General features: G+C 43.0%; 1 protein-coding gene across 3 annotated transcripts in view; it reads right to left on the reverse strand.

Moving 5' to 3' along the window:
- Window positions 1-19535, reverse strand: part of slc66a1 (solute carrier family 66 member 1) — a 24628-nt gene continuing 5093 nt past the window's right edge. The window contains exons 2-9 of one of the 3 annotated variants that reach the window (XM_033048335.1): window positions 15063-15231; window positions 13999-14243; window positions 9619-9744; window positions 8513-8600; window positions 6626-6777; window positions 5655-5747; window positions 4818-5003; window positions 1-2936 (exon numbers count right to left, since the gene is read on the reverse strand). In XM_033048335.1, the coding sequence (XP_032904226.1) occupies window positions 2850-2936; window positions 4818-5003; window positions 5655-5747; window positions 6626-6777; window positions 8513-8600; window positions 9619-9717 (705 nt within the window). In that variant the 5' untranslated portion in view covers window positions 9718-9744; window positions 13999-14243; window positions 15063-15231 and the 3' untranslated portion in view covers window positions 1-2849. Of the gene's footprint in view, window positions 2937-4817; window positions 5004-5654; window positions 5748-6625; window positions 6778-8512; window positions 8601-9618; window positions 9749-13998; window positions 14244-14702; window positions 14749-15062; window positions 15232-19535 lie in introns of those variants that run through there. The other 2 variants (XM_033048333.1, XM_033048334.1) reach the window with 2 other exon arrangements.

Below are 19535 nucleotides of genomic sequence, written 5' to 3' on the forward strand. Positions count from 1 at the left end.
AAAAAAAAGGCCAAACTTTGGTGCATATTTTTAAATTAAATGTTGTTAAATGTGAGGAGCGGCTAGTCGAGTCCAGATGAGCGTCATAACGTTTCAGACAATGAAGTGTGGAAGCAGAGCCTAAAGTTCCAGTTGATTATAATAATGATGTAGGAGCACCGCTCTCACTAGCCCTCGTGTAGGTAGATGGGCATCTTGCCCACACGCGACTGCATTAACCATTAATGGTCAGATTCAGCATTGGGAGATAAACAAAAAACCCAACACATTTGTGCGACAGATCTCGATCTCATTACTTTCAAGTAGCATCGAGTCCAGGACTTGGAACTGGGTTCTGCCGCTGATGAAATCCAGGCAGCAAGAGCGTTCTATTTTTAGATAGCGCACATGGAAGAGACTCTGGTTTCATTCCAAAAAGAGGCTAAATAAAAAGTTCTTAAAATAAAGTGCAATTTTAAAATATCGCTACTTTGATGAGAGAGTACATTTTTAGACATCAACTCGTTTATGTAAAGTGCAACTTATCAAAGGATCTATCATTCTATATTTGACTTCTTTTGCATTATAATAACGCTGATATTCTCGAGGTAAAATTAAACGAGGTGACACTAAGATTGAGTTTTAAAAAGTGAGCAAATTGAATAAACTGTGAGGAATATAGATAGAGCATATCTAAATGTTATTGACAAAGAAACAAGGAAGTTACCTGGGCCCGTGGCCCAGAGTTATAGGGAAAACCTTGGTTTGGCTGAAACATTTTTCTTTGGAATGCAGGAGGCTGAGGATTGATTTAATTGAGGTGTACTATATCATGATAAAACTGAACGCTCACAGTCTTTTTCCCCGGGATAGAGGATTCAAATACTAGAGGACATAGGCTTAAGGTGAGAAGGGAGGTGTTGAAAATAGATCTCAGGGGCAATTTTTTTAAACTGAGATTAGTCCATATCTGGAGTGAGATGTCACAGGAAGCTATAGAAGCGGATACAATTAGGACTTTTAAAATACATTTGGACAGATGTGGATAGGAAAGGTTTAGAGGGTTGTGGGCCAAATGCAAATGGGACTAGCCCAGTATGCAAACTTGGTTGGCATGGACTCTGCAGAGTGAAATAATCCGTCTCCATGCCAATTAGTTGTATGATTATCAGGAGGAAAATAAATTACCTTGAATGGTTAGAACATAATGCAATGTCAAGGGGGGGGGGGGGTTATATAAGCAGTTGGACAATTATCTGAAGGAACTGGATAATACTTTGCCTTGATCTTGTCACTGGAGTTCACACAAGGCATATCATGTTTCAACACTGATGATGGCTTCCAAAACTAGAACTGTATTTATCATTAGCTGCCCAGAACCATCCTCTATACCCCAAAGTCCTGTTGGGGTACAAGGATATTTTTTAAAGCAGATTCTTTAACAGATTCTTGATTAGTAAATGTATCGTTATGGGGAGAAAGCAGGAGACTGGGGTTGAGAAGGAAAGATAGATCGGCCATGATTGTACGATGGAGTAGACTCGATGGGCCGAATGGCCTAATTCAGCTCTAGTGGTCATATCCCATCAAGTGTCAGTTGGATAGTCAACTTTGGAATGTGTGATGGCCAAGCCCCAGTGCATGCTTACCTGGAGACATCGCCTAGACATGGCCAAGCTCAGACAACTGGATAGAAATCTGCAACTTGGCCAACGTCTTTATGCTTCGCTACCTTAGGAATGTCATCACCAATAATCAGCAGAAACAAGGAATAACAGATTGGGCCACCTGTTTGGAATGGCTCATCACCATACCAGGCAATATTTTCACCAGGACTGTCGTAGAGTTGAGAGACACAACATGGAAACAAGCCCACTATGTCAACATCCACTTTTACACCAAATTCCGTCAACCACCATCCCCACAACAAATTTGGCAATGCGTCTACACAACAGGGCCATTTCACCGTGGCCAGTTGCCTGCTAAACCCACACATTTCATTTGGATGTGGGAGGAGACCAGAGCACCCACAGGAAACCGGTTACAGAGATCAGAGGTAAGGATTGAAGGTGGGTCACTGGGCCAGAGTGGCAGTAGTTCTACCAGCTGCATGCACCACTGTGATGTCCAGTGCTTCCTTCTATTTTTAAACAGGTGAATATCTGTATTGATATTTCAGATTCAATAAAAGTCTAATGAAAACCCACTGGTAATTTAAATCATTGCAAGATGGACAAGAATAACAATCTTGTCTAGGCAGCGTTACCAGGCCTCCCGAATTGTAACACAATATTGGCCAGTTAATTTCTGGACTACAGCATCTGCTGGTGTGAGATTTGATCCGACTCCTCTTCCAAGCATTCACGATCAAAATCACTGACCAACGTAAAAAAGGCCTGTTGATGTTAAATGTTGACATCAGCCCCCAATGTGTCCGCAGCAGCATTCATTATACACGGATAAAGAAAGCGATCGCATGTTGCAGTTCGGTGGACAAGCCCACAATTATTTTGAGGTAGACAAAAATCATTGCCTCACATGAAATGATTAGATAAGATTTTACACTCTTTTTCCCTGATCTTTCATTCAATTCTTTTCGTCCACTGATTTCCAAAGATATTAACATTGTGCATTGATTGATCCTCTTCAACCAGTTGGAACATGATGATGCTTGAAGGTCCGGATTGTGCGGCGAGTTCTTACAAAGCGAGTGTCTGGGACTCGAGGATATTTGCAAAATATATATATTTATAGTCAAGATTAATTAATGCGCTGAGATCCAGCAAGAATTTGGATGTTTCTAAAATGAACCTGGTTCTGCCCGGTTCAGCTGGTGGAAGTAGCTTCCCGTTACGTAAGAGATGTCCCCACTAGTGTAATGATTTCCGTGGTACTTTAGGAATTAATAGTTCACTTTCGGAGCTCTGTGTTTTATACATAGCAAATTGAATTAAAATCTGAGGTATCATTAAGGAGAAACAAACGTCAACGTCAAAATGATTTTGGCAATCACAAACATAAAGAAAAATCAGAAAAACAAGTGTTCCCAATTTTGACACCTAAGATGACTGCTGAGCTTTCTAGATGATCCAGGTCACAGCAGGCCATGATCCAGGGGAGAGCTTTCCCCACCTCTCCCCAATACATCAGACAGAGTATTGAGTATAGAGTTTAAGAAGGAACTGCAGATGCTGGAAAATCGTAGGTACACAAAAATGCTGGAGAAACTCAGCGGGTGCAGCAGCATCTATGGAGCGAAGGAAATAGGCAATGCTTCTTCAGTCTGAAGAAGGGTTTCGGCCCGAAACGTTGCCTATTTCCTTCGCTCCATAGATGCTGCTGCACCGGCTGAGTTTCTCCAGCATTTATGTGTACCTATTGAGTATAGCGGTTGGGTTGCAGTTAAACAAGACATTGGTGAGGCCACATTTAGGGTATAGTTTTGGTCAGTTTTGGGCACCGTGTTATAGGAATGATGATGCAGCACGGAAACAGGCCCTTCGGCCCACCAGGTCCGTGCCGACCAGTGATCCCCGCACATTAACACTACCCTACACACACTAGGGACAATTTATTTTTACATTTACAAAGCCAATTAACCTACAAATCTGTACGTCTTTGGAGTGTGGGAGGAAACCGAAGTTCTCGGAGAAAACCCAAGCAGGTCACGGGGAGAACGCACAAACTCTGCAGACAGTACCCGTAGATGGGATCGAACCCGGAGTCTCCGGCGCTGCAAGCGCTGTAAGGCAGCAACTCTACCGCTGCGCCACCGTGCCGTCCACATAACGCTATTAGAACGTGGAAAACAGCACAGGAACAGGCTCCCAAACATGACGCCAAGATAAACGAACCTCATCTGCCTGCACACAGTCCACATCCCTCCTGTCCCTGCATTTCCATGAGCCTATCCTTAAGCCTCTTAGATGCCATGATCATATCTGCCTCCACCACCAACCCCAGCATCTCCTTTCAACTCTGCCCCTCTCACCTTTAAGCCTTCATGCCTTCTAGTCTTTGACCTTTCCACCCTGGGAAAAAGGCTTTCACCGTTCCCCCTATCGATGCCTCTCATAATTTTATATACTTCTATCAGATCTCCTCTCAACCTCCAGAGAACGCTCTAGAGAATACAACCCAAGTTTGTTCAAACCCTCCTTGTACCTATCAACCCCTAATCCGGAGTAGGCGAAAAATGCTGGAGAAATTCAGCAGGTGAGGCAGCATCTGTGGAGCGAAGGAATAGGTGACGTTTCGGGTCGAGACCCTAAGGGTCTCGACCCGAAACGTCACCTATTCCTTCCAAGGACGGTCTCGACCGAAACGTCACCTATTTCTTCGCTCCATTGATGCTGCCTCACCCGCTGAGTTTCTCCAGCATTTTTGTCTACCTTCGATTTTTTCCAGCATCTGCAGTTCCTTCTTAAACAAACCCCTAATCCAGACATCATTCTGGTATAGAAAGACACAAAATGCTGGAGTAATTCAGCAGGTCAGGCAGCATCCCTGGAGAACATGGATAGGTGATATTTCAGGTCAGGACCTTTCTTCAGATTGACTGCAGGGGTGGGGGGGGGGGAGAAAGAAAGTTAGAAGAGCATACTGGCAAATTCTGTTGCACCCTCTCCAAAGCCTCCACATCCATTAATAGACCAGTGGAAACACAGCTGTCAGCAACCAACTACACATGTCTCCAGTCTGAAGAAGGCTCCTCACCCAAATCGTCACCTATTCTTCTCTCCAGACCTACATAGGTCTCCAAGTAGACTGGCTGCTGGATATCTGGCCACGAGGTACCTCTGGAGGAAAGAAAGAATGTTTGGGCAAGTAAAGGATACCATTATATCAAGCGCCATGGTCCCCAAGCTGCCCACCAACCAGGGAAGGTGATGCACCACGTAGTTAGCCTCGGTTTGCCCTCGTCTCGGGATCTTCAGCAGCACACTCAGGCCATATGTAAGATTCCCTATAATCATCAGGGCGAAGAGGGAAAGGGATATGCCTTTGGTAGACTTCCTTTTCATCTGCGGAATAAATTGCGAAAAATGTATAAATGACAGAGTTAGTTTATTGTCACGTGTACCGAGGTACAATGATGTGCACTAACCAGTCAGCGGAGAGACAAAACATGATTACAATCGAGCCAATTACAGGATAAGGGAATAACGTTTAGTGCAAGCTAAAGCCAGCAAAGTCCGATCAAAGACAGTCTGAGGGTCGCCAAAGAGGTAGATAGTAGTCCAGCACTGCTCTCTGGTTGTGGTAGGATGAATCAGTTCCCTGATCCAGCTTGCCTGATATAAAGAGCAATGTTTGACTTCGAATGTTCCTTCTATGGAGAATGAGTGTTCTGGATTTTATGAATTCCATATAGCATCAATACCGAACAATGCTTTTAATATTCATGGAATGGGTTTAGAAATTAGGTGCAGGAGTAGGCCATTCGGCCCTTCGAGCCTGCACACTTTGAGAGGGAAAGATAGATCAGCCATGATTGAATGGCAGAGTTGGCTTGGGGGGCTGAACAGCCTAATTCTGCTCCTCACATGAACTTAGGAACCTTAATGGAGTCAGAGTCATAAGGCACGGAAACAAGCCCTTCGGCCCATCTCGTCCCTATCTATGCTAGCCCCATTTGCCCACCTATCCAGTTTATTAACCTGAAATGCACTTACATTTCTGCACAGCTGAGGTAACCTGGATGCCAGGTAGAATACTGATGAAAATGATCCAATTACAAATCCACTGATTTCTTTGGGAGTAAATGCCTGCAAAGAAAAAAAACCCCCTCAAAATTACAGATTAAACAGTTTGCAAATCAAATTACAAAGAAAACAAGCACAAGGTCATATCGAAAATGAGCAGCAGCTGAACTCTTTTTCATGTAATTGAATCTTAGGATTTTAAGGAACTATATGTTGCTTTTAATGTGTGAAAACATGCAAGAGGCTTCTATAGCAATGTTTGTGTCAAACATGTGGCCAAGTTAACCTGATCTCATCTGCCTGCACACGATCCATATCCCTCTATTCCCTGCACTTCCATGTGCTTTATCTAAAAGCATCTGAAACGCGATTATCGTATCTGCCTCCACCACCACCGGATCGCAGTGCGTTCCAGATCCCCGCTGCTCTGTGTAAAAAAAACTTGCCCTGCACATCTCCAATAAACTTTCCCCCTCTCACCTTATAGCCACGCCCTCTAGTTTTGGACATTTCCACCCTGGGCATAAAGGTTCTGGCTGTCTACCCTATCTATGCCTCTTATAATTTTATAAACTTCTATCAAGTCTCACCTGAATCTCGGACATTCCAGGGAAAACAATCCAAGTCTATCCAACTTCTCGAGTGCTGGCTCGAAGGGCCAAATGGCCTACTCCTGCACCTATTGTCTATTGTCTTCTCCCTGTAGCTTGTGGTCAATGTAAATTTACTATAAGTTGCAGTACAAGCTTGTAGTAATTATGAAGATCAAGATATATCATAATTTGGTTTAGAGATACAGCGTGGAAACAGGCCCTTCAGCCCACTGAGTCTGTGCTGACCAGCTATCCCCGTACACTAGCATCATTAGGGGCAATTCTATCCTGCACAATAGACCGGGGCAAGCGGTATCGTTTGTGCGAATTCTCAAGTTAGAAACTGACCTGATTAGCAGATAATTGTGGAATAGCCAAAAGAGAGCGTTTATTAAATCTTGGTTTTTCTCCGATTGGATATATTACATGGCTGCCCGGTATTAAGGAACCAGCTGCTCCAAGCATCACAAACATGACAACAATATTAATTGCAGTCCCATCTGTAAGAAAACACAGTTTTGGATTATTTGCACCAATATATTTCAACACTTAGACAGAGTTTGCTGCATTTGCTTAGTGAAGAGTAAAGACGAGTTTAAAAAAAACAAGTGCTGGAAATATTCAATAGACCAGAGAACAACCTCTAGATGGAAAAAGTGATAAAAATGTAATGTTTGTCCACTTTCATCAGAACCAGACAATGTCGAAATATGTAGCTAGGGAAAAACAAATGTTTTGATAGGGTGGAATACAGGTTGTTTACATTTCAAAACAGGAAATGGTGCAACATAGAGATGACAACGGAACAATTTAAACAACAAAATACAACTCGATGAGTTTTAAATTACAAGTTTAGTTTGGTTTAGTTTATTGTCACGTGTACCGAGGTACAGTGAAAAGCTTTTGTTGCGTGCTATCCAGTCAGCAGAAAGACAATACATGATTACAATCGATGCCATTTACAATGTATAGATACATGATAAGGGAATAACGTTTAGTGCAAGGCGAAGCCAGCAAAGTCCAATCAAGGATAGTCTGAGGGTCACCAAAGAGGTTCAGCACTGCTCTCTGGTTGCAGTAGGATGCCTGATAACAGCTGGAAAGAAACTGTCCCTGAATCTGGAGGTGGGCGTTTTCATATTTCTATACCTTGTGTCTGATGGGAGAGGGGAGAAGAGGGAGTTTTCAGGATGTGACTCATCCTTGATTATGCTGCAGGCTTTGCCAAGGTATAAATGGAGTCAATAGAAGGGAGGTTGGTCTGCATCTAATTGCCCAGAAGGAGCTCAAGTAATCTTTTCAAATAGCTCAGAATGCACTAAATAGAATACAAACTCCTAAAGGCTCAATCAAAAGATGAGGTTCTTTTCTCCGATGTGCAACAAAACAGATTATCATCTAAATGGAAAGTAGATAAAAAATGCTGGAGAAACTCAGCGGGTGAGGCAGCATCTATGGAGAAAAGGAGTAGGTGACGTTTTGGGTCGAGACCCTGTTTAGCATCATCTAAATGGAGAGACGCCATAAATCTGAGCATGAAACACAAGTTCGCAGACAAATAGAACAAGCTATTAAGATAGCTATTAAGAAAGCAATTGGCATCTTTGCCTCTCTGTCTTGGTGGTTGGAGTTTAAAAATAGAGCATTGTCACAACTGAGAAGGCAATTGGCCGTGTCTGGTATAGAATGCATGGTTTTGTTCTACTTATTTAAGAAGGGACATAAGAGGCCATTCAAACTGGCTAATTCCCTGGGTGAGAGGGTTGTCCTATTATGAGCAGCTAAAGAAAATAGATCTATATCAGTTGGAGTTGGCGGCGTGACTCACATTATTCAGTGATGTTGGTTAGACTATAATATTATAGGTTTGTAAAGGATAAAATACGAGGCCATTGAGGCTTACGACATGGAAACAAGCCCTTCAGCTCAACCTGCCCACACCGGCCAACGTGTCCCATCTAATTAATATATTAGGCACTTAATCTGAAAAACTGTGATTGCTATGATTAGCCCAGTGCATGGGCTGACTGGCCTGTTTCTTTATTGTCATTATGATTCTATGAGTGAGCACGCAGTGTGTGCTTGGCTGCAACATTTACAAAGCACGTTATATCTATGGCATGACATGAGGAAAAAAACCCTCTCAGTTGGTTTAATACTTATGAGAAAAACAGAGAATTTGGTAAAGGACCTCAAAACGTATGGAGCAACAGCAGTTGGGAAAGAGTAGCTCACCTGGTCTGGATCGGTTCTTCACTTTGTAATAACAATACAGCGAGACCATGACTATGTCTACTATCACGTAGTACACAGCGGTGTAAGTCTGAAAGAGTGAATAACAACCGTAGAAATATGAGGTAGAGTCACAGCCATACAGCATGGAAACAGGGACTTTGGCCCAACCCCTCCATGCTAACCAAGATGTCCCATCTACACATTTGCCCGTGTTTGACCCATATCTCACTAAACCTTCCCTATCCAACTATCTTTTAAGGGCTGTTATGGTATTTGCCTCAACTACCTCCTCCAGCAGCTCGTTTCATATACCGACCATCATCTGAGAGACAAATTTGCCACTCCGGTTCCTATGAAATCTTGTCACTCTCACCTTAACTCTATATCCTCTGAATCTCTGGCCTAATGGGATACCATAAAAAATAATCTTATAGAATCTACAGAAACCCAAACCTTTACAAGATACAGCAAATTAATTCTTATGCTGCAATACTGACACACAATGCATTAATATTAACTTGAATGGGTAATTTAGTGGATCTAGCCTTTGTTTATTGCAGATCAAAGTCATATTTTAGTTACATTCAGTGTTGATCTAATTTTGGTGTAGGGAGGAACTGCAGGCGCTGGTTTATACCAAAGATAGACACAAAGTGCTGAGGTAACTCAGTGGGTCAGGCAGCATCTCTGGGGTAAAATAATAGGTGATTTTTTTTTAAGTCAGAACCCTTCTTTAGACTGTGAAGAATCTGAAGACGTTAGATTTTGCTCTTAGGGCTAATTAAATCAAGGGATATGGGGAAAAAGCAGGAACGGGGTACTGATTTTGGATGATCAGCCATGATCATATTGAATGGCGGTGCAGGCTCGAAGGGCCGAATGGCCTACTCCTGCACCTATTTTCTATGTTTTCTAAGTAAATCTGAAGAAGGGTTCTGACCCGAAACATCACCTATTCATTTTCTCCAGAGATGCTGCCTGACCCGCTGAGTTACTCCAACACTTCAGATATCCAATTTTGATAGCAGATTATTCCTCACCTGTAATACCAAAAGCATTCCGTGCATATAATACTCTTAGCAGTTTACCAAACAGCGATCATTTACCTGCAGAGGCAATTGTTGAGCCAGGAAAGCACCAAGAAAATTGCACGAGTCACCTCCCAACCAACCCAAGAGGAACCAGAGAGAGAGAGCTTCGTCCATGTTCCCATTCTTGTAGGAACTGTAACACTGTCTAAATAAAAAGGGAGTTACTTGGTAACATTCCTCAACAGGGAAACGAAACACTGAAAATAATACGTTTAAGAAGGAACTGCAGATGCTGGAAAATTGAAGGTAGACAAAAATGCTGGAGAAACTCTGCGGGTGAGGCAGCATCTATGGAGCGAAGGAAATAGGTAACGTTTCTGGTCGAAACCCTTGGGTTTCGACTCGAAACGTTGCCTATTTCCTTTTTTATTTGTGTGTAAGTAAACATGTTAGTCTGTGTCCAAGATGGCTGTCGGAAGGGAGAGTGTACGCTGGCACGGTTTGGCTGCCGCTGCTCTCTCTTCACATTGTGTTTTTGATTTTTTGTCTTTGGTTCGAATTCTGTTTTTAATTTGTGTATTGGTGATGTCTTTATTATTTATTTTATTCCGATTATATGTTTTATTATTCTTGTTAATCTCTGTAAGGTGTCCTTGAGACTTTTGAAAGGCGCCCACAAATAAAATTTATTATTATTATTATTATAACCCCTGACACCCATACTAATCAAGAAGATTTTCTTCTCTTTGGATGATTCAGGAGTGCTTTTCTGCAGTTAAGTTGTAACTGGATTTGAAAAATATTGAGTAAGAAACATATGAAGTTAGCATCCAGGTGTTGCAAGTAATTAGAAAGGTGAATGGAAGGTAAAAATATCCTTTATTGCTTGAGATAAATGAGCTAGTTTGTTTAGTTCATTGTCACGTGTACCGAAGTACAGTGAAAAGCTTTGCTTGTGTGCTAACCAGTCAGCGGAAAGACAATACATGATTACAATGATGTACAGATACATGATAAAGGGAATAATGATTAGTGCAGGATAAAGTCCAGTAAAGTCTTATTAAAGATTGTCCAAGGGTCTCCAATAAGGTAGATAGTAGTTGAGGACCGCTCCCTAGTGGTTGATAGAATGGTTCAGTCGCCTAATAACAGCTGGGAAGAAACTGTCCCTGAGTCTGGAGGTGTGTGTTTTCACACTTCTGTACCTCTTGCCTGATGGGAGAGGGGAGAAGAGGGAGTGACTGGAGTCAGGAAGTTTTCACGCAACTGTACGTATTACATTTGTAGTGTTGGTGTCCTTGCAATGAAGGCACTGCAGGGAAAGTCCATGAGGTTGATTCCTGGGAAGACAGGATTGATGTATGAAGAAAGGTTGATCCTGTACTCATTGGAATTTGTGCTTTCTGGTCATCCAATCCATCCAAATGAAAACTGAGGTTTACCCAGAGTTAAACATTTCATCTTCTCTAAGCTGTTCATGAACTAGATTATTTGAATAATGTGTTGTGAGCAACTGGTAGTGATGGAATTTACATCCCAGTACGATCAAGTGTTTTCAGAATAGGGGTGAACAGTGTCGCAGCTAGTAGAACTGCTGCCTCATAGCAACAGCAACCCGGGTTTGATCCTGACCCCCGGTGCTGCCTGTGTGGAGTTTGCACGTTCCCCCTACAATCACATAGGTTTCCTTTCGGGTGCTCCAGTTTCCACCAACATCACTAAGGCGTGCAGGTTTGTAGGTTAATTGTCCTCTGTAAATTTCCCCTACTGTGCAGGGAATGGAAGAGAAAGTGGGATAACATAGAACTAGTGTGATGGTTGGTTTGGACAACGGGCTGAAGGGCCTGTTTACATGCTGTATCTCTAAACTAAACTCAACAAACAGACAGATAAAAGACTTGCCTGCTGGAAATAATGGAGTAGACTTTGTACACACAAACCGATGTCACAATGCACAATGATGCAAGTTGCACTTTATTTCCTCAATCTGCTTGCGTCATGGCTTTTTGCTTAGCTTTTTTTTCAACTAACCACAGAGTACTGCTGAACTGGGCAATGCACAAAGTGCTGGAGGAACTCAGCGGGTCAGGCAGCATCTCAGGAGGTATGAATAAGCGATGATTTGGGCCCGACCCTTCTTCAGACTAATAGGAATAGAAAAGAAAAGCTGGAAAAGGCGGGAGTGGGACAAGCCTAGGCCTGTTATTCTCGAAGAACCACAAAACATGTATCAGAGCATGTTTAAACAACGGTGACAAGACTCTTATTTCACATTTCCAGTTTTTCTTGTTTATGATGTTGTTGCAATTTGTCTACATAGAAATATGATACTGCCATTGAAATAATCTTAGATTCATAGTCATACAGCGTGGAAACAGGCCCTTCGGCCCAACTTGCCCACACTGGCCAACATGTCCCATCTACACTAGTCCCATCTGCCTGCATTTGGACCATATCCCTCCAAACCTGTCCTATCCTTATACCCTGTCTAAATGTTTCTTAAATGTTGCGATAGTACCTGCCTCAACTACCTCCTCCGGCAGCTCGTTCCATACACCTACCACCCTTTGCCAGAAAAAATTACTTCTCGGGTTCCTATTAAATATTTCCCCCTTCACCTTAAACCTATGTCCCCAGGTTCTCGATTCCCCAACTCTGAGCAAGAGACTCTGTGCATCTATCCAATCTATTCCTCTCGTGATTTTGTACACTTTTCTCATATGCATCAGGACCTTCAGCACCTCTGCGACCGTAATACTAACTGCTCTCAAGACACTTCCAGTGACTACCTCTAGATCTCCATTCCTCCTGCCTTTCTCCGCGCTAAAAACGGAGGAGAAATACTCATTAAGGACCTTGCCCATCTCCTGTGGCTCCACACAGAGTTGACTGCTTTGATTCCTGGGGGGTCCCTGGTCCCCCTCTCCCTGGTTACCCTTTTTCCCTTTATGTGCTTATAAAATCTCTTGGGATTATCCTTAATGCTATCTGCCAGTCAGTCTAATCACTTTAGTCAAAATATATAATTACAAGTATATTTCCACCTCAATTCCACCCACTTCCCTGTGCCCCATCTGGATGCATCCATATCTCCCTCCCCCCCCCCCCCCCCCCTCCCCTTCCACCAATATTCTATTTAGAACAATATGATACGATAGAACTTTATTTATCCCAGGAGGGAAATTGATCTGCCTACAGTCATAAACACAAGATTCATGAAACATGAAATTAAATTGAGAAGTGGAAATGATTGGGGATGTGCAAGGATTGGGGAGGATTTGGGAGGGATGGGGGAGGGAGAATGGGGAAGTCAGTCTCAGTCTACCCTACAACAGACAGTGGATGAGTTGTACAGTTTGATATCCACGGGGAAAAGGGATCTCCTGTGATGTTCTGTACTGCATCTTAGGAACAAGAAACAAGTAATTGCAGATGCTGGTTTACAAACGAGGATTCAAAGTGCTGAAGTAACTCAGCGGGTCAGGCAGCATCTATGGAGAACACAATGGGTCAGTCTGAAGAAAGGTCTCAACTCAAAATATCATCTATCCTTGTTCTCCAGAGTTCCCGACTTAGACAATAGGTGCAGGAGTAGGCCATTCGGCCCTTCGAGCCAGCACCGCCATCACTGTGATCATGGCTGATCATCCACAATCAGAGTCACTCCAGCACTTTGTGTCTTTTCTTTTTAACCTATATTCCTTCTGCTGACTTCACAATGTGCACTTCTTCTATCCTTATCTCACACCTTTTGTCTTTTCATCTCCGGGCTTTGTGCAACCATCTGCCCAACAACCGCCCTGTATCTACCCATCACTTACTAAGCTTTGTTCAGTTTCTTCCAGCTTTCTCCCCCCCCCCCCCCACTTTAACACAATCAGTCTGAAGAAGGGTTCCAACCAAAATGTCATCATCCATCCATGTTCTCCAGAGATGCTGAACTGATGAGTTACTCCAGGATTTTGTGTCTTTTTTTTTGTAAACCAGCATCTGTAGTTCCTTGTAGAAACAAATAACTGCCTTCTCCCCCCCCCCCCCCCACACCCCATCAGTCTGAAGAAGGGTTTCGGCCCGAAATGTCGCCTATTTCCTACGCTCCATAGATGCTGCTGCACCCGCTGAGTTTCCCCAGCAATTTTGTGTACCTTCGATATTCCAGCATCTGCAGTTCCTTTTTGAACAAATAACTGCAGATCCTGGTTTATACCAAAGATGGACACAAAATGCTTGAGCAACTCAGCAGGTCAGGCAGCACCTCTGGAGAAAAAGGATAGGTGACATTTCAGGTAGGCACCCAACTTCAGACTCAAGACGTCTGAAGAAGGATCCTGACCGAAACACTCCTTATCCTTTTACTCCAGAGATGCTGCCTGAGCCACTGAGTTACTCCGGCACTTTGTGTCCATCTGTAGTTCTAATTTAATTGGCATTGGGATTCGAGTAAATTATACTTACGGGAAAGCTGAAAACATGAAACAGATGACAGAAAACAATCCCAACGTTATGCTTGCTACATCTCTGGCATCTTCAGTGCACGCCTGGAGGATGTCCCAAATAATATAGGACCCATTCGGACAGTCGGTGGTATAATTTCCCACACGCTTTTGTGGAGCTAAGATGTACCACAGCATTGTTTCCACAGTATTACTCAAGTTTGTTTTGTCCACAAAATAACTTCAGAACCAACAGCCCAGTCAGTACTGCGAAGGAGAAAAAAAATGAAATGCTGTTTAATTTTTTTACAAAATGTGTACTTAGTTCATAAACGTTTACAAGACCAGACATTCCTACATCCACCCTTCACTGTACCTCCCATATGACATCAATCCCAGTCTGCCATCGATAAATGTGCAAATACTCAGGCAAATTAAGCAGCGAAATAAATTTGTTAAAGCCGATATTTGCCTCCACGGCGGGCGGTGGGAGCCAATTACACGACGGAAAGATGTGTAGAAGGTTGGTTCTTCCCAGGGAAAGTTCAGAATCTTGTGGAAGATTCTTGCATGCGATCAGTTGCCCTGGCTGCTTTAAACGCAAATGGTCCATGGCTATTACTGACAGCAACACCAAAAAAAAATGTATCTGATCAGATGTGATTTCTTGAAACGGCTTGAAGCAATTGCACTTTGCAAAACAATAAAATCTTACTCACACAATACCTGTTTAAGAAGGAACTGCAGATGCTGGAAAATCGAAGACAGACAAAAAATGCTGGAGAAACTCAGCGGGTGAGGCAGCATCTATGGAGCGAAGGAAATAGGCAACGTTTCGGGACGAAACGTTGCCTATTTCCTTCGCTCCATAGATGCTGCCTCACCCGCTGAGTTTCTCCAGCATTTCTGTCCAAAGATCCTATAGCGCTATAGGATCTTTGTTTTTTTGTCTACTTCACACAATACCCACTGACTACACCCCTTGGTTTTAACGCTCCCATACACAGGGAGAACCAATGCACCGTTTCCTCCCACTCCACGGGGCAGATGTAACATTATTTATATTAGATTAAGGATAAAACTCACACTTCTAGCCGGGAGCTGCCGCGACCGCTGACACTTGCAGACTGAACCGGGCGTCACATGACGGGCCCGGGTCACGAGAGATGGGCGCTGACGTCGGGCTCGGGTGATTGACAGGGCATCTGGGGCCGGCGTTCATTCGCAAACTGGCTGGCCCGGGCAGGCGAGGACGCTGCAGGATGAACACAAAAACGCTGCAGTAGCAACTCAGCGGCACTGGCATTCTGCATAAGCAATATTTCTTTTTTCCATCAAAAATAAATCCTACCCTTGCACTCTAGGAGACAGGAAGGACCCGAGTTCTGGCTGCCAACTTGCATTTTTACAAGAACATACATCACATTTTGAAACAAAATCTTCCATAAGGGCAGTGTAGATGTCCTAAGGTCATAATAATAATAATAATAATAATGGATGGGATTTATATAGCGCCTTTCTAATACTCAAGGCGCTTTACATCGCATTATTCATTCACTCCTCAGTCACACTCGGTGGTGGTAAGCTACTTCTGTAGCCACAGCTGCCCTGGGGCAGACTGACGGAAGCGTGGCTGCCAATCTGCGCCTACGGCCCCTCCGACCACCACCAATCACTCACACACATTCACACACATTCACACACAGGCAAAGGTGGGTGAAGTGTCTTGCCCAAGGACACAACGACAGTATGCACTCCAAGCGGGATTCGAACCGGCTACCTTCCGGTCGCCAGCCGAACACTTAGCCCATTGTGCCATCTGTCGTAGGTTCTAGCAGCAGATTTAAGCCATTCGGCCCATCGTTCACTCTGCCATTCAATCATAGCTGATCTCTCCCTCCCGACCCCATTCTCCTGCCTTCACCCTATAACACGTACTAATCAAGAATCTATCAATCCCTGCCTTAAAAATATCAATTGACGGCCTCCGCAGCCATCAGTGGCAAATAATTCCACTAAAGAAACCCTCCTACTAAAGAAATTCCTCCTCCTCCTCATCTTCTTCCTAAAGGAACAACCTTTAATTATGCGGCTATGACCTCTATCTAGCCCTAGACTCTCCCACTCGTGGAAACTTTCCACATCCACTCTTCAAGTCTTTCACTATTAAGGGCCTGTCCCACTGTACGAGGTAATTCAAGAGCTCTCCCGAGTTTAAAAAAAAATCAAACTCGTGGTAAGTACGTAGAATGTACGTAGTGGCTACGTCGGAGCTCGTGGATGTCTCGTAGCGGCTCGTAACGCTAACGACAGATACTCGGGAAATGCGGTAACTCGTGAAGTTTTTTCAGCACTGAAAAATGTCCACGAGAGCCCCGAGTACCTACAAACGGCTATTACCGTAATTCTCCGAGTTCGAATCAGGGGAAACTTGGGAGAGCTCTTGAATGACCTCGTACAGTGGGACAGGCCCTTTACAAGGTTTATTACAGATCATAGTCATATCATTATTACATTCAGTGTTGATCCAATCAACTGATAGTTCAGTCTGAAATAGGGTCTCGATCCGAAATGTCACCCATTCCTTCTCTCCAGAGAGGCCAAGGACAAAAGGTCAGTGTGGGAATGGGAAAGGAAGTTAAACTGTTTGGCAACTGGGAGATCGCGTAAGCCTAGGCGGATTCTTAGATCAATATATCAACATTGTACATATTGTTTTAACCAGTATTTTACTACTTTGCACTCTGATTAGATGCTAAACTGCATTTCGTTGTACAGGTACCTGTACCCGTATTTGTGCAATGACAATAGAGTTGAATCCAATCTAATCTAATCTAATCTAAAACTGAGCGAAGGCGTTCAGCGAAACGATCGGCGAGTCTGCGTTTGATACGCTGCTTGGCTTCATTTGTTTCAATTACTATTACATATTAACCGTGGAAAAATCAATACATACCAATTTAGTGTCTACCTCGCCACTCAATGTTTGGTCAGAAACCTTTTAGGATAAAATTACAGGGCGTTTGCAGCATGATGACAGGGAGAAAAAAAGCACAAAGGTTAATACAAGTTTGAAGAGAGGCTTAAAATACATCAAAAGATCTTGATGCATATTTCCTCAGGAGAAAAAAAAGTCACGAATTTATGTTAAAACGTAGGCAATGTATTCAAGTTAAATTTTGCAGTTTAAACAAAAAATGACTGTGCCAATTTTCCACAGAATAACCACACCATCACTTCCGCAATGATTACGTCATTAATAACCGTAACCCTTCTCCTTTTTTGACTCAACTCCCTTCCCCCAACATAGAATGTAGGATAGGCCCTTTGGCTCACCATATCTGTGTAGACCATGATGCCAATATAAATTGCACATCGGTCTGCAGTGATCGATATTCCTCCAATACACACCTGTTCATGTGTCTGTCTAAATGCATGCTAAACATCACTATCGTATCTGCTTCCAAGGATTCCCTTGGCAGCCCATTCCAAGCACCACCACTCTCTCTCTCTCTCTCTGCAAAAATACTTTCCTCATAGATCTCCCTTCTCACTATAAACCTGGGCTCTCTTGAATATGACATTTCCACCCTTGCAAAAGATTTCCACCATATTTATAACTCTCATAACCTGATATACTTCTAATAGGGAAGAATGACACAAAATGCCGGAGTAACTCTGAAGAAGGGCCTTGACCCGAAATGTCACCCATTCCTTCTCTTCAGAGATGCTGCCTGGCCCGCTAAATTACTCCAGCATTTTGTGTCTATCTTCAGTGTAAAACAGCACCTGCAGACCCTTCTACATCTAATAGGCCTTTGATGTTCCAGAGAAAACAATCCAAGTTTGTCCTAGTTAGCTAATGCATTCTGATCCAGGCAACATCCTGGTGAACCCTCTCCAGAGCCTGCATGTTCTTCCTATAGTGCAGCGATCAGCTGCACACAGTGCTCCAAATGTGGCTCAACCAGAGTTTTATAAAGCTGCAATGTGGCATCTCTACTTTAATACCTGCACCTCTCAAGGCAGTCTGCAACTTTATCTGCTTGTGTTGCCACTTTCTGGGACCATCCCAAGATCCCTTTGTACATTAATGCTCCCAAAGGTCTTGCCTCAATATACTTTCCTCTAACATCTGACATTAATATATCACGCTTGTCTGGATTAAACTCCAATTCCCATTTCTTGGCCCGTATTTCCAAATGATCTACATCATTTGACAACCTAACTCACCATCCACACCTCTCCCAATTTCCTAGTCAGTCCTCTACATTTTCATCCAGATCGGTTGCACATATACACAACAAAGGTCGCAGAACTGAACATTGCAGAACTCCACCGATCACAGGCCTCCATCAGAATAACTCCCTTCCACTACTATCCATTATCTTCCATGGCCTAGCCAATTTGAATCCAATTTACTCGTCTCCGTGGATCCCACGTTACCTTAATGGATCAGCCTACCATGAAGGACCTGGTCAAAGATTTTGTCCTATTCCACTGCTCTATTCAATCCATTATTTTTGTCACTTCTTCAAAATTTCAGTCACATTTGTAGCACATGACCTGTCCCCCCACACAAAGTCTTGCTGACTATCCCTAATAATAGTACGTAAGCATTGCCCAATCTTCACGCTTAGTGCTAGCAATTTGCCTTCTCCATTCCACAAGCACCACAATAAACTCCCTCGATTCCTGGATGCCAATCCTGTTTTAAGTCCTTCTGTTATGATGTGCCCCCGGCCATGGCATGCAGTGAGTGGTGTTCCTAATTTCGCAAGATAGGCTCAAAAAGATGGAGTAACTCAGTGGGTCAGACAGCATCTCTGGAGAAAAGGAATAGGTGACGTTTCGGGTCGAGACCCTTCTTCAGAAAGGGTTAGCAACATTGGTTAGGACTATTTTACAAACCAGAAGGGAAGATTTGTGTTGGTTGTAACGCGGAATATTTGCTGAATGTGGAAAATCAATGACACCAAATGACAGTGTTAATTCTGAAGTTTGCTGTATAAGGTGTCATTCCTGGGGATCATAAAACTACCTCTGGCACCAAGGCAAAATGGTGTTTATCTGCTATTTTGGAAACAGGGCCAATCTGTTCATCAGAACTTGAGGTTCAAATTATTCATTTGCAGACCACTTATCTAAATTTCAACCAGTTTTAAATTGGGTCACCAATATTCTCCCTTGCTCTTTAAAAGATTATTTGCTGGAAGTCAAAAGCCATCCTGTTTTCAATTCATTGGCTTGCACAGTATGCCAATAATAAGCGCTCTGTACTTCATGATCATTTATGAATAACTTTTTTTTGTTGCAATCTCCAACGGTTGGTAAGAGTTTTCGAGGAAAGAAAATTAACTTAATTACATGCAAAGCAGTTAGCACTTGTTATGATGTATGTGAACCAGAAACTAAACTTAAAAATAGATTCACATAATTTTGTACTGTACATCACAATTTTGTTTGGCAACCCCACTTCTAATCAAATGATCTGGTAAAATGGCAACTACCTCATTTTGAACTGTCAATTATTGTACGTTCCAACACAAATCAGACCCT

This window comes from Amblyraja radiata, chromosome 31 (genome assembly GCF_010909765.2).
Source record: "Amblyraja radiata isolate CabotCenter1 chromosome 31, sAmbRad1.1.pri, whole genome shotgun sequence".
Lineage (NCBI taxonomy): Eukaryota > Metazoa > Chordata > Chondrichthyes > Rajiformes > Rajidae > Amblyraja > Amblyraja radiata.